Source organism: Natator depressus, chromosome 5, assembly GCF_965152275.1.
Source record: "Natator depressus isolate rNatDep1 chromosome 5, rNatDep2.hap1, whole genome shotgun sequence".
Taxonomy (NCBI): Eukaryota; Metazoa; Chordata; order Testudines; family Cheloniidae; genus Natator; species Natator depressus.
The window spans coordinates 20,877,405-20,899,763 of record NC_134238.1 but is presented as its reverse complement, the minus strand read 5'-3'; the positions used below and the strand labels follow the sequence as shown (position 1 = coordinate 20,899,763).

At 43.0% G+C, this 22,359-nt stretch overlaps 1 protein-coding gene across 3 annotated transcripts in view; it reads right to left on the bottom strand.

The window, feature by feature from the left end:
- Positions 1 to 22,359, bottom strand: part of NEDD4L (NEDD4 like E3 ubiquitin protein ligase) — a 351,255-nt gene that overhangs the window by 184,511 nt on the left and 144,385 nt on the right. For all 3 annotated transcript variants that reach the window (XM_074952404.1, XM_074952405.1, XM_074952406.1), the window contains exon 3: positions 2,751 to 2,832. In XM_074952404.1, coding sequence (XP_074808505.1) covers positions 2,751 to 2,832 — 82 coding nt within the window. The remainder of the gene's footprint in view (positions 1 to 2,750; positions 2,833 to 22,359) is intronic.

The following is a 22,359-nucleotide window of genomic DNA, read 5'->3' as shown; positions in this document are numbered from 1 at the left end:
ATAAGGCCCCTAGCTATGATAATACAAAATAATAATAATAAATGATCATCATCATCATCTGTGGTTACTGAATTTATTGTTTCTGGTAACCATGTCCTTCAAGATTTTAGTACTAGTAGATGTCATCAACTCACCCTAGTTTTTACTATAAACTGGAAGAGGAAAACAAACTTCCTTGCTTTTTCAACTCCCAATCAGTTTTTTATCTTTGAATGAATGAGCCATTCAACTGAACTAGTTGAATAAACTGAATGAAGAAAACATTCTCTCTGAACCTGCAGAAAAAACTACTGCTATCAAAAGCTGATTTTGCACTTCAGTACACTGTGGTTTCCATGTGCTTAGCCAGTGACTTCTACCAGTTTAGAGGTTTGCCTTTCTTTTAAACTTAGGCAGCAAATATTTACTTATTTTTTTATTTAAATAATTTTAATGGATGAAAAGTTATCAATTTAAAATTTTAATTTTAAATAGGTATATTTGTAAAAAGGAAAAAAAGTTATTTAATTTAAATTAAAAATCTGATTTTTTATTTAAAAAATAAAATCTATCAAGAAATGAATAAAGAGTGTATAAAGAGTTTCCAGTATAAAGAGTGGACTTTTTTTTTTTATTCATACAGTTTAAATCCCATCCCAAGCGACATAAACTAATCTGAAAAAAAGGCACTCTTCAACTGGAACAACAATATATAAATAAAGGAAAGGACACATACTATCTCTCTTTAAATTCAAACCCTAGGCTCTACTAAAAAGACTTTCCCACACAGACCAGGCTTAAACATTTTCCATTGATATAAAAAGAATAAGAGTGCATACTGTACAAATAAAAATTCCATGATAGCAGGATGACACGTGAATCCTACTTATGAAAAAAAAACTCCATTATCAAAAGAAAGCCTCCCACATACCTATATTATTTTGTTATAAATGTCAAAGGTATTTAAAAACAATTTCCCAAAATACTATGTTCTGTGCTGTTACTCCTGCAACTTAGTAGAGCTGAATTTTTCACTAAGGATTTTCACCAAAACTAAAAACAGATTTGGAGAGGCTCTGACACTAAAGTTAGTAGAGTCCAAAAATATATTTTAAAGTGGACAACATAAGATCAAAAACCCTATTATAAAAAAAAAAAAGGAGTTTCCACATCAGTGTAATTAGCAAACACCTGAGGTTTTATTTTTTTAATTCCTTCAATTTTAATTCTTTTTACTTTTCACAGTTCACACTCTTAGACCCTGGTCCTGCAAAGAGCTCCAAGGAAGCAGATCCCTGTACCCACAAGGTATGTCTACACTGCAATGGACAGCCAGCATTTTAACTCAGCCTCAAGCCTTCTCCTCCTCCCTCTCCCCCCAACTACCAACACATAAATTGTGCTAACCCAGGGTCTGAGAATGCCATGGGGGTTGAGGGTCCGATACTCATTCAAGCAGGGACCCAGGGTTCAAGCCCTATTGCTTTGTAGTGTAGATGCAGCCCCACTGGATTCGTGCTCTGGAAATCTGCTAAAAGTATTCCACAATCCCACGGGCCAACGTTCTTTGTCCTCTGGACAGTCACTGCATCACAAAGGGCTGGTGCGGCCACATTTTGGGCGGGTCTAGGAAGTCTGAGAAATTGGACTCGGGCCCACATTATGCAGTGTAGATGCTGGAGCCCCAAGTTGGGACCCCAGCTTCAGCAATTCCTAACCTGGGGTTACAAATAAGTGTAAACATTCAAACCTTAGATTAACAAACCCAGGTTTGCTAACTTGAGTTCTACTAACTCTGGGCTTACATTGCAGTTTAGATATATTCACAGGGAGCAATATCATTTGTAATGATAAAATGAAACTGAGGGTGTAGGTTTTTGTTTGTTGTTTTAAAGTTTCTTTTCTTGTATCCTTTTTTACTCTACAAATGGGGAGGTCTTGTCAAGCTAGAAAAACTGTATAGTGGGGGGCGGGGGGGAGAATCAGTGAAATTATGATACCGAAGGAGACAATACGTCAAAAAGGTTTTAAATAATTATTGTAAAATAGGATAGAATACTAGGGCATGACTTTTCTTTTAATCTTTATTAAAATTATGGCTTTTTCCCTTTTTGCATAACATCCAGTCAACTTTAATTGTAAGGAAGCAGGTAACCTCTAAAATTGTGGCTAATAGTGTCTCTTTACACTTTTCACTGAAGCTAGAAATTAAAAAAAAAAAAAAAAAAAAAAACCCTTTAGGTTTGGTACCAATTGGAAATGATTTTTTAAAACATCTTCAGAGATTATTCAAAAATGAATTTCAGTAGCTCACAATTCTGCCCTGCATTTTAATGCCCACATCAAATATTTTAAAATAGATATAGAAAGACTTGGGAAAGAAGACTCTCAGAAAGACCATTCTGTTAATAGTCAATTAATTGTTCACATGCCTGCAATCAATTAAAGAATATTTTATGATAGCTTAATATTATTTTTAAATAAATCTTACAAAAGCAAGCAACATTGCAATTCAACACATCAAATCTCAGCTGAGAAGCTTTGGTTATAAAGTCGTTATTTTATGGTTCAGAGTCTGCACTTGGCTAAAGGCAAATGCATGCACTGGCTTGTAAGAGTTTGATTTAGAAGAAAGAAAATGTTATCCAGTATACATACAAACATTCGCAGACAGTATCTTTCCATCAATGCTGTAATATCATGTACAGAAGAAGCATGCTCCAGCATTCTCAATACTTCCAGAACACAGTCAAGTAAGAATCACCACCTACCTTTTTTATAGTTTTTGTCTGCACCAGAGCAAGTTCTTTGTTCTCATCTGCTACATACAGAGAAAGTTTCACATAGGGGTCACTGCAAAAGAAGATGTCACATTTAATAGGGTTATAATTTTACTGACAACTATAATAGATGCAAATTGAATGTGAATTGTTCATTTAGTCTCATTACACAAATAATTAATAGCCTCAAATACACCTAGTAAAAAACTTGTTTACTGGGGCAAAAGTCTCTGTATTAAACCTATTTTAACATTATTTAAATAAGCAAGTACAAACAGAAATATTTTAAAGACCGATTATAGCATCAGAAAATGAACTGAACATTTGTTTTTTCCACATAACAAGAAATGAGCATCTCTTGCCTGAATCCAAGATGTAACAGTAGAATAATGTTATTTTAATGGTGATTTTTTACGACTGAGATGAGCAGCTTTCTAGCTCAGAGGTGTGCAAACAAAGGCCCGTGGGCCACATCCGGCCCGCGGAACCGTCCTGCCCAGCTCCTGAGCTCCTGGCCTGGGAGGCTCACCCCCGGCCCCTCCCCTGCTGCCCCCCCCCTGCAGCCATGCCGCGATGCGGGCAGCGGGACTGTGAGCTATTGCCGCTCTGAGTGCCGTGGTAAGGGGGCGGCGCGCGCACACAGTGGTGCAGGGGTTGGGTAGCGGGTCCCAGGGGGCTGTCAGGGGACAGAGAGCAGTTGGATGGGGCGGAGGTTCTGGGGTGGTCAGCGGTCGGGGAACAGGGGGGATTCGATAGGGCGTGGGACTCCCGGGGGGCCCGTCAGTGGGTGGGGGTGTGGATAGGTCGGGGCAGTCAGGGGTGTGGGGTCCCAGGAGGGGACAGGCTGTTTGGGGGGCACAGCCTTCCCTACCCAGCCCTCCATACAGTTTCACACCCTGATGTGGCCCTCGGGCCAAAAAGTTTGCCCACCCCTGTTCTAGCTGTTGCACTTAAATGATAAAAAAAAAAGTATGTGTGTGTGTGTATATATATATGGGTAATACTTAGTCCTGCTTCAGTACCGGGGATTGGACTATCCAGGTCCCTTCCAGTTCTAGATTTCTGTGAGAGATATAGATATATCCACACAGAGAGAGAGAGTGTGTGTGTGTGGGTGTGGTCCTACTGAAGCAGGACTAAGTATTACCTAGAGGATGTACACTATCAGGCCCTGCCGACTTGAAGACATCTAACTTGCCTAAGTAATTCTTAAACGTTTTATATTCTGTAGATCTTCATCCAATTTCCCATTGGTCCACCATACCCATTTAATAGAAATAAATGTTTCATTCAGAATTAAAATAGTAATTGACCAAATTCTAACCTTTGGGTTTTGGAAAAGGTCTATTGCAAATGGCAGGGGCCATAAGGTCAAGTGGTCACAATTTTATTGAACCATAAGATATCTCCTAAAACACATGTACTGGCACCAACCAAGAGGAGTGTGGGGGAAGGAGGAGTTAAGACCACAGCCTCTTCAGACTGTCAGCATGTCCCTTCTTTTTGATGTTCCAATCTATAGCATTCCAACATTTCCTGGGCCTATCCAGTCCATCTTACTCCCAGGCCTGAGGTAATTACCAAGTCTTTTACTAGTGCCTGGGTCACTATGTGAATCCAATCCCCTTCTTGGTGAAGCTGGGCTAATACCAAATTTGTAGGAAGAAGGCATTATCCCCAACTCCCAAACCCACAAAAGTCGTAAGCAGCTGCCATTCCCCTTCCATATTAATTATATCTCCACTGAGGGAAAAATCTCACCCATGCAGCCAGGACCAGCTGCTACAGCTCCACTAGCCTCCAAACTCTTTCCTTACCTGATTTCTTCTCTTGGGAAGGAGAAAAGTAAACCCGTTCCTAATATTGCCCCTAGAATCCCATATATTATGCCCCTGTCATAAATATAAAGGGAAGGGTAACCACCTTTCTGTATACAGTGCTATAAAATCCCTCCTGGCCAGAGGCAAAGTCCTTTCATCTGTAAAGGGTTAAGAAGCTCAGGTAACCTGGCTGGCACCTGACCCAAAATGACCAATGAAGGGACAAGATACTTTCAAATCTGGAGTGGGGGAAAAGGCTTTTGTCTGTCTGTGTGATACCTTTGCCGGGAACAAATCAAGGATGCAAGCCCTCCAACTCCTGTAAAGTTAGTAAGTAATCTAGCTAGAAAATGCCTTAGGTTTTCTTTGTTTTGGCTTGTGAAATTCGCTGAGCTGGAGGAAATGTGTATTCCTGTTTTTGTGTCTTTTTGTAACTTAAGGTTTTGCCTAGAGGGATTCTCCATGTTTTGAATCTGATTGCCTGTAAGATTATCTTCCATTCTGATCTTACAGAGTTGTTTTCTTATCTTTTTTTGTTCTTCTAATAAAGTTCTGTTTTTTAAGACTCTGATTCGGTTTTTGGGGTCTTAAAAATCCAAGGCTGGTCTGTGCTCATCTTGTTTATTCTCAAGCCTCCCCAGGAAAGTGGGTGTAAGAGCTTGAGGGGATATTTTGGGGAAATAGGAACTCCAAGTGGTCCTTTGCCTGATTATTTGTTAAATCACTTGGTGGTGGAAGTGTTTTACTTAATCCAAGGGCAAAGACTTTGTGCCTTGGGGAAGTTTTAACCTAAGGTGGTAGAAATAAGCTTAGGGGGTCTTTTATGCAGGTCCCCACATCTGTACCCTAGAGTTCAGAGTAGGGAAGGAACCCTGACAGCCCCCTTCATTCTTCCCTGCCTCACCACCTGAAAAAGATGGCGAAGTGTTAGGGTAACATCTAGGGCCACTTTGAAGTGGCAGATTATTGTGATCCAGCAGACGGATTAGTGAGTCCTATTGAATCAAAGCTGCACAGTGGGCTGCCCAGTCTCATTCCTATGAAAATGTGCATGGCAGTATGGAGAAGTCTTGAAGTATATGAAAGAACTCTCACAGAAGCTGAAGGAGAAGAGAACCCGGTATGCTCCAGGAACCTGAACTACCCCCTACCAAGCTTGTGCAACTCCCAATATCACCATTCACTCTGGGGTATCAATTGCAGCCTGCCCTTTATGGTTTAAGTGGCAGCAAATTGCTAGGACCCAACAAAGCGATTAATGTGCATCCTGCTACATCTTTGCTACACAGCAGAGAAGCAGAATAACCTCACACAGACTCAACACCAGAATGTGGGACTGGACCATTCACTCCCACCTGAAAAGGAAGGAAACCCATAAGAGAGCAGTAGCTAGACTGCTGAACTCCTTCCATGTCATCTTTCCAAGGATGCAACACAGCAAATGGGATGGAATCTGGGCCTGACTGGAGAAAGGATGCACAAGACAGATTCAGATGATCATCCAAACTATTTGAAAGAAATTTCTGAATCCTCCATGTTTTCATCCCCACTACTTTTCACTATCTGAAATCCAATTAACTAACTAAACTGCTTGATAGTATCACTGTGGTGCGCAAGTAAATTTACACCACACAAGAATTTTAATTTACCTTTGAAAATGAAATATTACAGTAGGATGAAGGAAAAAAACAACAACTCCACACTGTGCTGGTCATTATATCAATAGCTGATATTGCAAATGTAATTGAATTCACACTAATCACCCTGGTTTAAATGAGATTAAAGCATCACACTGATAATAAAAAATTCATCTAATTCATATGGAACTGTAGATTGTTTAATGCACAACATTTACTATCTAATATTTACTGTCACAATAACCTAATAAAAATGCAGAGTATACCAGCCAATAATTGAAAATCAGGCTATTTTGTTAGACTTAGTAAAATGTTGCCTGGTGGGGAAGAGGGCAATATCCAGCCATACCAAATACACCTTTCGGCCTCTGGCCTCCCACAAGGCCTAAATATCCTTCACAATATCTTGCTTTTATTGTCTCCAACCTACCACCACTGGCTGAATTTCTAGCTCACTCTGTTCAACCACTGGACGTGGGGTGTAAGGAATGGTATTGAGAGATTATCATGGCCATTAAACCTTGTTCTTGTTCATACCAACATAAATCTGGAAGAGCAAATCTATTCAATTTTATAGAATTAGCCCTTGTATAAAAGAGATCATAATCAGGCTCTCAGATTTCCAGCTGTGTTGTATAATAAAAAAATTTGAGAGGGCTGCTCATTAAGCAATCTGGCATTCGGAGTATACATGTAAATTAAGCACGACATGTCAGTGTACGGTGCACAGCTTGTCATATTTGGAGTTTCAGCTTCAAGTGTACGCTATTTAAAGAATTTCTCTCTTAGGTCACTTTATCCTCGATTCCCCCTCACACAGAGCAAAGCTCTACACTTTAGAAATATGTATCTCAGGACTTCCTGTGTAACACATCAGGTAAAGCTTCTAGCCAGAAGAGAACAGAGACAGAACATATTGGCCCAACAGCAGGGATGGCCATACCCTAATTGGCACATACATTTACATACTGTATAAAATGCAATAGAAACAACCATGTCAGCTTGCACTTCTAAACATGAACCTTAACATGTTTGCTAACTGCAATAAAAGCAAGATTGCATTATACTAATAGAGCTATTAGAAAGAACAATGTGGACATTAGCCTCTGTACCATTTGTTTTTAAATATTAATGAAATATTACAGATATTTAACAGCTATTTTTTGCCTTTGATTGCTTCAAGTTAAGCCCATTGTGCAACCATAAGTTCATGTAACTTCAAGTTATTTGCTTCCCTACTAACCTATGCACTTGAGCTGTCATTTCTATAGATCCAACCAGACAGACAATGAATGATTATACATTCACTTAAGAAAAATTGTGTCAGTAACCAAATCCTAGAATTCCAAGCAATAGCAGAGATTATACCGGCCACCTATGTACAGCAAAGTGTGAAATTAAGAGACCCAGGTACATACTGTCATTGCAAGACTGAGAAGCAATAAGAAACGTATGCTTTGTGACTAGTCTGTGATTAAGCTATTTTGGAATTCAGTCTTGCAAGAAAAGTACAAACATTTTGGAATGTTACCCACTCCTCCCTTTCTCTCAACCCATGTTCTCTCTAACTGAATTATCACCTTTTTTTTAACCTTTCTGTAACTATTGTTCTTCGAGATGTGTTGCACGTGTCCATTCCAAGGTAGGTGTGTGCATGCCCAGAGCACAATTACTGGAAATTTTTCCCCTTAGTGGTACCCGCCAGGTGGGCTCTAGTTCCCTCTGATGCTGCGCGTTCATAGTGTCAGTATAAGGGGCCCTGCCGACCCCACGCCCCTTCGGTTTCTTCTTATCAACTGACTCCAATAAAAAGGGATGGAGGAAAGGATTGGGAATGGACATATGCAACACATCTTGAACAACAATAATTACAGAAAGGTTAGTAACTGTTCTTTCTTCTTCAGGTGTTCGCACATGTCCATTCCAATGTAGGTGACTCACAAGCAGTTGCACAGCAGGTGGACTCAGAGTTCAAGAACAAGCTGACTGCAAGACTGCATGGCTGAAGTTGGCATCATCTCTAGCTTTTTGGGCGATGGCATAGTGCGCTGAGAACGTTTGCACCAAGGACCAGTGTCCTGAATAGGAACTTGCGCTAGAAAAGCAGTCAAAGAGGCCTGTGATTTGTGGAACAAGCAGTCAGGTTAGCCAGAGGCAGGATGCCATACATGAGGTAATCCAAGACAAAATCCTCTGGGCGGAGATGGGAAGGCCCTTCGTTCTCTCTGTTATCGTTACGAACAGCTGAGTCAATCTACAGAACAGTTTAGTCCTTTGCGTATAGAAAACTAAAGCCCGTCTAACATCCAAGGAGTGTAGGTGCTGTTCCTCTGTTCACATGCAGTTTTGGGTAGAATACTTGCAGAAAGACTGCTTGACTGCAGTGGAATTCTGAGACCACCTTTGGAAGGAAAGTTGGGTGTCGACGCAGCTGTACCTTATCCTTAAAGAAGATTGTATACAGCGGTTCTGATGTGAGGACCCGGATCTCCAAAGCCCTTCTGGCCGAAGTGACGGCCAATAAGGCAGCCACTTTTCAGGAGAAGTGCAATAGAAAGCATATTGTTAGCCGCTCAAAGGGCGGACCTGTAAGTTTGGACAGGACAAGGTTTAGATCGCAGGGAGGAATCTGTTCTTTTACCTGGGGAGTATACCCTCTCTGGGCCTTTAAGGAAATGGATAACCATCTTGTGTGAAACACTTGGCCACCGGGTCCCTGGGAACCGGCGCCCATGCAAAGGCCATTTTGGAACCCATGGAGGTTTCCCCCAGGCCACGGCACAATCTCAAGATGTTCATACTCTGTGGTCTCGGATAGTAGGGCATCTCCAGTACCGCGCAACGAGACCCCTGACCCGGACTTTGGCGCTGAGCCTGGCACTGAGCGTCAGGAAGAAATCCTGAGAGTCTTGGTCAACACAAGAGGGAGGGATGTCGGCCCCTCAGCCAGTCATAGCTTCCTCCTCTTCCCCAGATGAGGTGGTCGTGGCAGCAGGTGTGTCCCCACCTCAAGATGACCACAAGGCCTACCAGGACTTATTAAAGCAGGTGGCCTCAAACTTAGGTAAGCAAGCAGAGTTGGTCAAGGAGATAAAACACAGCCCACTGGATATTTTGTCGGCAAAGGTTCCCTCAATGGTAGCTCTACCACTCAAAGAGGCTATTATGGACCTGACTAGGGCATTGTGGCAGACCCCCGCTTTCCTTCCTCCTATGGCAAAATGGACAGAGTGGAAATACTTTGGACCAGCCAAAGGGTATGAGTTTGTTTTTTTGCACCCTCCCCCAGGGTACCCTGGGAGTGGCGGCCACCAATGAAAGGGGATTGACAAGGTCAAACAGGCAACCACACCCAAAGTGAAAGACACAAAGAATTTAAATCTGTTTGACTGGAAGGCCTAATCTACAGGAGCTCAGCATAGCGAACCAACAAGTTTTGCTTGGCTGCTATGATTTTAATATGTTGTAGTCAATGCAAAAATTTAAGGACTTGCTCCCCCAGGAAGCCAGACAAGAGTTCTCTTCATTGAAGGAAGAAGGGGAAACAATAGCGAGGGCTCCTTACAGGCAGTCCTGGATGCTGACGATTCCACGGTTAGATTGATGGCCACGGCTGTAACCACGCACAAAAGCTCGTGGTTGCAGTCCTCAGAGTTTCTCCAGGAGGTACAGCAAACCCTCCAAGAGCTCCCCTTTGAGGAGTCCTCTCTCTTTTCTGAGCCAACAGACACCAAATTCCATGGACTTAAAAGATTCCAAGGTGACCCTGAAATCTCTGGAACTGTAATGCCCGAGAGGTACCCAGAAAACATTATAGGCCCCAACAGACTGGCCATTATTTTGCTGAGCCAGCCACACAAGACCATTGAAGGAGGAAGAACAAGGGGTTCGAATGTAGACCTCCCCCCGGCTCCTCTGACCTCCTAAACAAGGCCAGTGCAGTCCACCCTCAGACACTCAGGGAGCTCAAAGCACTCGTTTTGACGAGACGCTCGAGTACATTTCAGTCCCCTCAGTACCGGACTCGGTTTCCCCTTTGTTTTCCAACCACCTTTCCCACTTCCTCAATGCCTGGACCCACATTACCTCAGACCATTGGGTACTAAGCACAATAGAAGTGGAATAAAAACCCTCCAGTTTTTGTCTACCTCATCTTCCTAACCCCCCACTCCCCCTTCCTCTTCAGGAACCCTTATCACGGACAACTATTGAAACAAAAAGTCCAATTCCTCCTTCGAGTGGGAGCCGTGGAAGAGGTTTTGTATCATCTAAGAGGAAAGGGGTTCTATTCCGAAAGCCAAAGGTGGTCTCAGACCAATCATAGATCTGCATCGTCTCAACCGCTATCTCAACAACTTAAAGTTGTGCATGATCTCCTTGGCTTCATCATTCCCTCACTGGAGTCAGGGGATTGGTATGCTGCCGTTCATCTAAAGGATGCATACTTCCACATACTTAATTTCTAAGGCCACAGAAAGTTCCTAAGATTTGTCCTCAACCAAGTTCATTACCAGTTTGCAGTTCTTCTGTTTGGCCTATCGGCTGCCCCACAAATCTTCACCAAATGGATGGTGGTAGTAGCAACTATCTTTGGAAAAAGGGGAGTTCACATATTCCCGTAACTTGACGACTGGTTAGTCAGAGGCTGGTCCAGAGCTCAGATGGAATCCTACATCCATCTCATCCAAATCAACCTTCCGGGCATTAGGTCTACTGATAAACAAGCAGAAATCCACTCTTATCCTTGTACAAACAACAGAGTTCATTGGGGTGGTTATTGACTCCGTACAGGCGAAGACCTTGCTTCCAGAAGATCGGTTTCAGTCAGTCACAGCCCTGATCAGGTCCCTTCAGACACATCTGATCACGACCGCCCGTAAATGTATGAGCCTTCTGGGCCACATGGCATCATGCACATACACAGTGCAATGCACAAGACTGGGTCTCAGACCTCTCAAGGCCTGGTTGGCCACGGTATATTTACCTTTGCAACATCATCTGGACTTGGTGCTCACCGTCCCCAGTTCAAGTCCTCGATTCACTGACATGATGGTTGAACCAACACATGGTCTGTGTGGCAGTGCCTTTTTGCAGCCCCAACCCTCGGTATCTCTGGTCTCCAATGTGGCAGCGCTGGGCTGGGGAGCCCGCCTAGGGCCAAGTGTTCAGGGGCACCCCTGCACTTGGGGCCACAGCATGGTAGGAATGGCCTGGGGAGCAGCGTGGGTGACTATCACAGTGGGAAGAGTAGGACCCCACTTTGGACTCCGATGAAGGGGATGAATTGCGGTGAGGAGACCAAGGCAGTGCTGACCTCCTCAGTGCTGGTGATCAGCACCACAGAGAAGTCCAAGCAGAGGCTACGAAAGGGGGCTTTTCCCTAGAGGATGGCAGTGGTACCAGGCGAAGGCAGGGAGATAGATCTCTGCCGCTCAGCGGTACCGATGCCAGAACCTCTGGGAACACCAGGACTGGTAGTGAAAGCAGGTCTCTGGCTGCTGCAAATGGCTATGGAGTCAACAGTACTGTGAACTGACCGGTACACTGTCTGAGGTGCTTGGTGCCAATTCTGAGCATGGCTCTGAAGCAGCTGCCTTCATGAGATGGACCTTCAACCTCACTTCCTGGTACTTCTTGGTGCGGGGTTTGAAGTCCGTTCAGATCTAGCAGCAGCATTTCCTGCGAGATGCCACTAAGCACTCGAGACAACTCGAGTGCGGGTCAGTCAATGGCATCGGCTTGCTGCAAGAAGTGCAGGGCTTTAAGCCTGGTAACCAAAGCATGTCCTGGCACCTGGGAGTGGACAGATCCTGCCAAATAAGCACAGAGGCATCCAAAACTATCTAACTATTAAAAACTAACTACTGACTAAGTAACAGAACTATGATAACGATATACACTAAAGAAGAGAAGGAAACCACTGGGAGGAAGTTCCAGTAACTGTCACAGGCGATAAGAAGGAACTGAAGGAGTGCAGGGTTGGCAGGGCTCCCTTGTAGCAATGCTATGAGTGAGCGGCACCAGAGGGTGCTGGAGCTGACCCGATGGATATCACTACAGGGAAAAATTCCAGCAACTCGGGGATGTGCACACACTTACGTTGGAATGGACATCTGCAAACACTGAAAGGAGGACTCTTCATTTTATTAGCAAATGTTCTAAGTATTATAACCCATTTTACAGGCGCTGGAAGGATACTTCCCCCATTTCTCATGCCAAATGGTCCCAGAAGCATGAGAGAGTCCAATGGAGTAATTTTACCAGCAAAACCGTGGAGGCAGAACTCCGATCCACATAGTACCTCAGGCCCATCCTCCCACCCGATCCCCTCCAACACAGACAAGGCTGTAAATACCTGCCCCTCTCCAAACATTCGCTCCCTCATTCTTCTTTTCAAATTTCTAGTCTCATCCTTTGTTCCTCCAAATATTATCCTTCAAAAACCCCATATCTCCACCTTCCAGACTACAGTATCCTTTATCTTCCTTCTCCCCCTCAGTTGTCTCCATTGATCACACCCCTCGACTACCACCCAAATTCCCAATCTCACTTCCTGTGCATTGTGTTTCACCTGCCACACACACACACACACACCCTCCCTCATGAGAATGAATTTTGGGATATTAATAAAAACAATGTTTTCTAAATGAAATGGACAACCAATCAGCCTGGTCCATTGCTTCTATTTTTTTATCCCTTTCTCCCTTGGCCTTCTTTAATAATAATAAACATTGTATTGCACTTATAACAAACATGCAACCTTAATTCATCCTCTTTGTGCGTATGCATCATAATACAGCCTGTATTTCCCTCTTTTCTATTTTTAAACCACACACCCTGATTCCTTCAGTGCACAGGACAAATCACCATGTATGCAAATGAACTGGAGGGAGGGAGTGGTGGATGATCTCTCATGTCACAATGTGACTGCTCAGTTAGCAGGGGGCAGCTAATGTGCACTGCGCGCAGGGTGGGCAGGGGAGAGGGAGGAAATCAGGCTTTTCCAGTGTTCCGATTTTCCTATATTTTGCCAGGAAACCAATCACATGCAAACCCAAAATGTGTATTTGAGATCAACCCCACACGCTAATTAGTGGCTGAAATTTAGTTCAAATTCCCCAAGGTATGTTTACAAAAAAGGGGTTGGGGGGGCGAAGGGGGCTGCGGAGTGAGACACTGGGGTACAGACACTGTGAAACTGAAAATTCTGGCACAACCTTAACAATGGTATTGCTACTGTGAGACCATAATCTTAAACTTAGAGGAATGTTGAGGCTGTTAAGTAATCTGACCGGCAAATTTACAAGTGTTAGGTCTCTAGTAATACCCTGCTCATATGAATTAAAATCAGCCTTTTAAAAAAAAAAAAAAAAAGTTTTATACCACTTCTTCACCCACCCTCCAAACCCACTGTTATACGAAACGCAATGTACTTTTATAACAGAAAACAACATTGGATATATAAATGAGTATGATTAATTCTAGTGCTGTTCTGCAGGCCAGTAATTCTGCACAACTTGTATGCGTGAGAAAATGTTCTTTTATGCACCTCAAATATTATTTCTCAAAATAAACCACCACTACACATTTAATCAAGCATTCTTGCTAGTATACCAGCATAACTGAGCATGTTGATACATCTCTTGATACATCTCAGAATAGTATTCAGTACTTGGTAAGCACTGCTGCAGATCCACCAGAGCAGCAACTCTCAACCTTTCCAGACTACTGTACCCCTTTTGGGAATCTGATTGGTCTTGCATACCCCAAGTTTCACCTCACTTATAAACTACTTGCTTAGAAAATCAGACATAAAAATACAAAAGTGTCACAGCACGCTATTACTGAAAAATTGCTGACTTTCTCATTTTTACTATATCATTATAAAATAAATCAATTGGAATATAAATATTGTACTTACATTGCAGTGTATAGCATATAGAGCAGTATAAACAAGTCATTGTCTGTATGAAATTTTAGTTTGTGCTCACTTCACTAGTGCTTTTTATGTAGCCTATTGTAAAACTAGGCAAATATGTAGATGAGTAGATGGACTCCCTGGAAGACCTCTGTGTACCCCCACAGGTACGGGTACCCCTGGTTGAGAACCACTGCACCAGACGAAGTGCTTGCGAAAAATCAAGCATTTGTTGAACAGACAGTTTTGCACCTAATTGGGCATCACATGTACTCAGAGAAATAGAGTTTAAGGCCAGCAGGGACCACCAGATCATGTAGTCTGACCTCTTGTATGTAACAGGCCACCAATACAACCCAGCACCTGCACTCTAAACCCAACAACCGAAATCAGACCAAAGTATTACAAACCCATGGAGACTAAACTAGCATATGCCACAGGGAGAGAACAGGAGGGACCAAGCTACACCAGTGCCAGAGACCCCTGCAATGCAGGGAAATGATTAAATGAGATATACCCAAGTGACCTGTACCCACAAAATGCAGAGGAAGGGGAAAGTGCCGAAGGCCACTGCTAATCTGACCTAGTGGAAGATTCCTTCCAGACTTCACATAGGGCACTCAGACCCTGAGCATCTGAGCAGGAAGCAGCCAGCTCAGCACCTGAGAGAATACTCAGTGCAACGTCATAGCCCTGGCCTCCCCATCCTATGTTCCATCTCCAGCTGTGGCTATTCCTGGTGCTTCAGAGGAAAGATTAAACAAACAAAAAAAAGATCACATGGAGGCAGTGGGGGGCGGGGGGGAGGGAGGGAGAAGGGATCCCTCCCCTGACAGCTGTAGGTGGCCAGCTGAAACCCTGAAGCAGGAGCTTCTTAGGAACATAAGACAAACTAGAAGTGATCCCCAGGGCGGTTGAGCCCCCTACCATCACAGTTACATTCAGACATTTCTCCAGCTCTCTTAAAACTAAAATTGTTTGCCTATTAGGAGGTTGTTCCAGAACCTCACCTTTCTGATGGTTAGAAACCTTCATCTTAATTTCCAGCCTGAATTTGTTCATGGCCAGTTTATATCCATTTGTTCTTGTGCTGGGGGGAGGGGGGGGGAGGAGAAGAGGGCTGAGGGCTCCGGCTAGGAGTGCAGGCTCTGGTGTGGGGCTGGGGGCTTTGGAGTGCAGGAGGGAGTGCAGGCTTTGGGAGGGAGTTTGGGTACGGAAGGGGGCTCAGGGCTGGGGCAAGGGTTTGGGGTGGGGGAGGATTGAGGGTTGTGGGCTCTGAGAGGGAGTTTGGGTGGGCAAGGGGGCTCAGGGTGCTGGCTCTGGGCAGCGCTTACCTCAGGTGGCTCCCGGAAGCGGCCCACATTTCCCATAGGCTCCTAGGCAGAGGCACAGCCAGGCGGCTCTGTGCACTGCCCCCGTTCACAGGTGCCACCCCTGCAGTTCTCATTGGCTGTGCTTCCCGGCCAATGGGAGCTGCGGAGCTGGCACTCTGGGCGGGGGCAGTGTGTGGAGCCCCCATGGCCGCACCTCTGCCTAGTAGCCGATGGGACATGCCAGCCGCTTCCGGGAGCTGCGCAGAGCCAGGGCAGACAGGGAGACTTCCTTAGCCCTGCTGAGCCGCCAACCAGACTTAACAGCCTGGTCAGCAGTGTTGACTGGAGGCGCCAGGATCCCTTTTCAACTGGGCATTCTGGTTGAAAACCGGACACCTGCCACCCTACAGCCAGCATCCAGGCAGAAGTGGGTCTTGAAGAGATACATGAATGAAAAGAAGGTAGTGGCCGATAAACCAAACTGAGCGATCTCTTGACTTCACTTTTGAGAAAAGACTCAGAGGTCGAACCTTCCCTACATATTTGTAAATGATTTTACAACAGATTAATATATCTTATAGCTACTAACTGTTAGGGGGCTTATTCCTTCACCCACTTACTTCCCTGGTCCTCTCACATGAACAGAGAGCAACAATACCCGAAATCCAAAGGTGCAAACAATTCAATGTTTATTGGGGTGAACTTCCAGCAAGCATGATTCAAGTTTCCTTCCTTAGTGTCCCCCTTCCCAGCTCTGACACCATAGAGCCTTACACCTGTATCCCTGTTCCCATTCCTGCCCTTAGCCAAACATGATTCCAATTTCCCCACCCCCATTCCCTGTTCCCATTTCCCCCCACACACACCCACTCACTTCCTGACTGACTGCAGACTATATAGTAAAACTTGAGTTCGGCTTAGCTGTACCTTAACCAACCATTTTCCTGAAATTTAACTAACCAATCCTAACATATTGTAACATGATTATTTAACCAATTATATCCCACCACCTTAATTAGTTTACACCCAGCAAAATTAATTTCTGCAGCAGACAGAAACAATCACAGAACCAGACAGAGATTATACAGACAAACAATAGCAAAGTGGGAACTATAATGACAAAACAATACAGAAGTGAGGATTTCACATCCCAGCTATTGATAAGTGAGTTCTTGCCAGACAGAATGCTATCAAACTAAGTTTCCTTTTACATTTTCTAGGCACTTCCCTTTCTCTGGAGGCGACAGGCATTATCAGGACAGGATTGTATTCCTAACGGCCCAATAGCACCTTCTTTCAATGTGACTAGTTTGGAATGTGAGGATGTGACCGGTCTCTTCCCAGCTTATGGCTTCCTCTGCTGCTTAGCCAAAGGCCTTAGCCTAAGAACAGGGCCTCAGACTGTCACAGTAAGAAAAGGCCCTTACACTTGAAATCTCATGAGTTATTTCAGCCACTCCCCAACAAATTCATAGCAGAGTATACATGAAAAGCACAGCCTATGCAACCCCAGAGCAACAACTGGATGAGGGGAAAAAACAAAAACAAAAAGACCCTTAAGAGGCAACTGCCAGTTTGAGAAAGCAGTTGCCGTATCAGCATGCAGATGCAATTAAATGGTGATGTCACTTGTTGGATCAGCCTGGCTGAAGTGTTTAAGTAACACATGTATGCAAAAATAGGCCATTTTCAGCCTGGGGTCTGTGTATAAAACATATGGAATGTCAAACTATTATTTTCCTTCATCTGACTAATCTCAAACGTGGAGCCTTATAAACACAGGACATTTATTAGAAATCCAGTTAAAGTTACTTCAAACAAAATATGCGGAGAAGAAGCAATTATACTCTACAGTGACTGTATATATCCATTCCAAATCTCTCCTCTGATCAGGCGCGTCATTTCTCTTTTTGGGCTTTGTAGCTGCAACAGTGCTTAATCTGTGCCAGGGCTTGCCAGGGCTGAGCCGCGGCTCCTCTAGGCTTGGCAGTTCATAGCCCCGGCACCTCTGAGCTTCCTGCATCAGTTATGAAAGTTAAAAAAAAAAAAAAAATTGCTTAAGCCCCAGCATTACAAATTAAGCACTGAGCTGGAGATCCTTAAAGATGAGACAACATCCTTGAGAAAGAGCAAGCACAGAAGTCCATACATAGATAGCCTATATATTCTTAGTGAATTTTTCACACAATGTTTTTAAAATTAGTATTTAAAATCTTTCTAATCTTCAGGGGGACTCTTCAGGAGGGGTGAAATCAAACGCCATATTTCAGTGGTTCTCAAATTGTGACATAAGCTGCAGTCAGGTGGTATAGTTGAGTTTAAATTTTATAATATCAGACGAAGAATCCATTCTAACTAGACTGCTTAAGAGTTACAGAAGCCCTATACCACATAATTTGCAGGTTTAGATGCAGTATACTGTCAGACTTATTGCAACAGTATCAAGAACCATTGATCATGGTTGGTCTGGCTGTTACACCAATAAAAACAAAAACCAGCAGGATCTTATTAAAGGGGAAAAGGCAAAATACCACATTTATTGTGAATATAGAAAGAATCATAGTAAGCAGTTAGTTATAGCTGTAACATTCCATTCAATCTCATATTTATTCACACATTCATTCATACAAACACACACACACAGGTTCTGCAAGGTTGTTATCATAGTTACCAGCCTTAGAGTTGCTCATGCCAAGCCACTGGCCAGGTGGCCTGGACATGAGGACGGAGCAGGGCCTTGTCAGATGCTCATCTGATGCTCCTGGAAGTTGGTTTGCAGAATCAGACCCCAAAGTTCTCACTTTCTAGAGTCCATTTTTATAGGAATTTCTTCCTATGCCAGTCTATGGGAATTGCTTCATCATGCTGTTGCTGAATCAATCAGCAGATAGCACATTCCTGACGGCTCCGTGCTGCTAGATGTTATCTTGTTCTTTGGTTCTCCCATTCTTGAGGCTGTTGGGTGGACAGTCTGCCCTCCGGGGGTCCTCTGGTTATTTCCACTTGACGCCTTCTTCAGCCGATGGACACTGGATTCTTAGGCTGGCACCGGCCAGATCATTCAGTTATTATCCACACCAAGCATCCATCCACATACATCCTCTATCTCTATTTTAATCACAATTGTTAATACAACAAAAGGGCGGGGAGTCTCTGGGTGCTGTTTCTCTTGTTACAGAGTATTGCTTTGAGTTTCTCTCTGTGTGAATTGCTTTGAGAACAGACTGTCTTAGAATGTACTAACGCAATTAGCAGCTTGCAAGTTTCACACATAGAGGGAGAGAAACAGTACCAAAAACCAAGAGACCTCTTAATTAGTAATACCCTGGAAATTAAACTATGGGGAATCAAACTCATTTGTGATTTTAATACAGAACTTCTTTAATATGATCCAACATGGCCACATAATAATTTTTTTTAAGTCTCAGCCAAGTGGTGTTTGGTGAAGTACAGCAGATCTTTTGGTGAGAGCTAAAGTATTAGAACCAATCTTGGAATCCTATATAAAAAAAAAAACCCAACCATGTACTATGTATAATCTGCATTTCCTCACAGCCTCCACCTCCAAATACCTGATGCCCCTTTCAAACACAATAGGTGAAATCCTGGTCCCACTGAAGTCAATGGGGGTCAGGATTTCACCCCATAGCTCCACTCTGCAGCCAAAGCATTTTAGTTCTCAAATCCTGGTCTATATTTGTGCCTGATGTTGAAACAGTACAAAAAGGGAGGAAGACATACTTCACAGTAGTACCTAGAGCCACTACATTCCACTGTGGCTAGGTTTACACTATGACCACTGGCAGCAGCATGTAGGGTATGTGTAGCTACATGTCGCAGTGAAAAGCAAGCTGCATCCACACTGCAGTGTGTAGTATAGGTCAGTGAAAGACTCTGGCGGGGAAAGGCTTCAACAGCACCCCACACTGGGATACTACACCGCTGGTGTAGACAGGGAGACACAGCTTGGACAACTGAAGAACCATGTAGAGTAAGTAATCGTGTACATGCCCCACCCTTCAAGTGTGTATTTACCTGCATAAGCCATGCCTCGCTGGCTATTAACACACGTGCAAGGATTCTATGCGCTACCAAAAGAAGCCTGCAGCATAGATATGCCTCTGTGAATTCAGACGACATTTACCCGCCCTGTGTTTGAAATCCTGGGGAAGAGGATACCAGTTACCAGGCTTTTACAGTTATTTTTTGTAAGCAAAAATTTTAAAACTAAAATGAAAACGAGGAGTCCAGTGGCCCCTTAAAGACTAACAAATTTATTTGGACATAAGCTTTTCTGGGTAAAACACCCACTTCTTCAGATGCATGGAGTGGATACAGACTAACACGGCTACCCCTCTGATACTTAAAACAAAAATAGTTCATTTAAAAACTGCTTCTAAAGTCTGATTTTTTAAAAATACAACTTAAAACATAGGTAGCATTTTTAACCCTTAAACCTTAAACTGTAACCCAAACCATTTTTTACTGGTTTTTGCTGACCAAAATGTGGCATGTCTGAAGGGCCGGCTCTAGGTTTTTTGCCGCCCCAAGCAAAAAAAATTTTGGCTGCCCCTCCTCCCCCTGCCTTTTTTTTTTTTTTTTTTTTGGCTTTTACACATGTTTGCACTTTGCAATTTTTTTTGTTTTTGGTTTTTGACTGTTTAAAATTTTAAAAAAATGAATACAGAGAATTTGTAGTTAGTGAAATAAAACAAATTTCCTACTACCGTACTCATTTAATTTTAACAAAATCACAATTACAAACAATTTGGGTTCAACTATACACTGTAATGAAAACCGTTAGTGTCTTCCAGTGCAACAAAATCAAAAAACTACATCTTTGGTCTGTGGATACACTAACCACGATCTATTAATTTGTTTCCCATTTTTCATTTTTTTCTTCATAGTGGATAGCATAAATCGACGATTCGACTCATTAAATGGATATTCAGATGTAGGATGTAGTTTTGAAGGACGTTTTTTCACAATAATCATTAGCATTACATCAGTAATTATGGTCGGCCATGTACTTGGATCCGATCCTATGTCAGTCTCACCACCTTCCAATAATTATTCTTCAGTTTTAGATTTGGATAACAGTTCTTCATTTCTGGACTCTTCAGCTGAAGTAGTAAATTTTTGGATGGATTGCGATTGTTCGTCTTTATCAGTTAACAAAGATAATCTTTGGTCGGATTGCTGTTCATCTTTATCAGCTGATAAAGATAATCTTTGGTTCAACTGGTCTGCATCAGTTGATGAATAATAACTTTCAAGGCATTGCTTAGAGCTTTCTCCTTGATTGTCAACTTTTAAAAAACACTTATTTGAAGTACAAGATAGTTTTTCTAATTCTTTTTGACGTTTCTCTCTTTGTTGCCGGTAGGCAGTACCGGAAAGTCGTTTTCATTTTTGTCCCGGCATTTTAGCCCTATAACCACTGGCACCAACGCGACACGGAAATTGGCGTGAATGGTGCCGATAGGGCGGCACAGAATACACAAGTAATCATGATTCCTGATTTAATTAATCAATAACCATTAACATTTACACATTTACGCACGTTCACATTATGAGTGACCGTGTCACGACCTGACACGATATTTTTCACTTCACACTCCTATTGCACTACTGGAGATTTTTTTGATCTTCATGGTTTTTTTTTTTTCCCGTACATTGGTGGATTTTTCTGAAAAAAAGAAGGATGGCCAGAATGCCGCCCCTGGAAATGCGCTGCCCCAAGCACGTGCTTGCTTTGCTGGTGCCTAGAGCCGGCCCTGCATGTCTGCAGAGAATATACTTGCATAGCTACATCACCATAGCTATGCCAGTATAATCCCATATTGTAGAGACAGCCTACAAGCACAGAAGGGGTTTTTCCACTGGGGCAACAACACCGTTTCCTTGAACAATGGTAGCTAGGTTGAAGGAAGCATACTTCCATCGACATAGCTACATCTACACTGGGGATTAAGTCAGCGTAGTCAGGAGTGTGGTGCAATTATGTCAGCCTAACTTGTAAGCACAGACCAAGCCTAAGGGCTTGGTTACACTTACATTTTATAGCATTCTAACTTGCTGGCTCAGGGGTGTGAAAAATCACCCCCCTGAGTGCAGCAAGTCTGAGCGCTTTAAAGCGCTAGTGTAGACAGGCTCCAAGCACTGGGAGAGCTCTCTTCCAGCGCTCGCGCGCAACCACACTCACACTTCAAAGCACTGCCACGGGTGCGTTCCCACGACAGCGCTTTGAAGTTTCTGGTGTAGCCATGCCCTAAGACTGAACTCAAGGCCAGTGCATGAAGAAAAATTACTGTCATTGTAATGGATTCCAAGTGAATTTGTTTTGTAGTTGAAGCATATCTGTTTTTAAAACAAGAGGAAGGTTTATAGATTTCTTGTTTGCATAGAGACCAAGGTTGTGAACAAAATGGGCCAAATTCTGTCCTGACTCACACCTTATGCAACCTCACTGACTTCAGGGGGCTGCAGACGGTGTAAATTCAGGAGCATTTGGCCCATCATTACTGAAATTAAATAACTAGAGCTGATCAAACTATTATTATTCATTGTGAGTTTAACCCCTTTTTATGTTTTGAGAGTGGCTTGCATGAAAATCCTGATTTTGATTAATGTATTAGTCAGCCATCAGTACTCAAAGAATTCTGATGAATACATTGTCAGCCTTTTGTTTTTTCATAAATTGTTCACTTCAGCTATTTATTATTCATTATTTGCATTGGGAATCATTTAAGTCACATGATATTGGCTCTGATCCACCATTAGATTAAGAAAACTTTATAAAATGAAGAACAAACACTCAACTTCCAAGTTCACAACATTCATTCTAAAACAAATAAAAATCTCAGGACTCAAACATTCACAAATATGTGGTGGTCATCCCCAGATACTCAA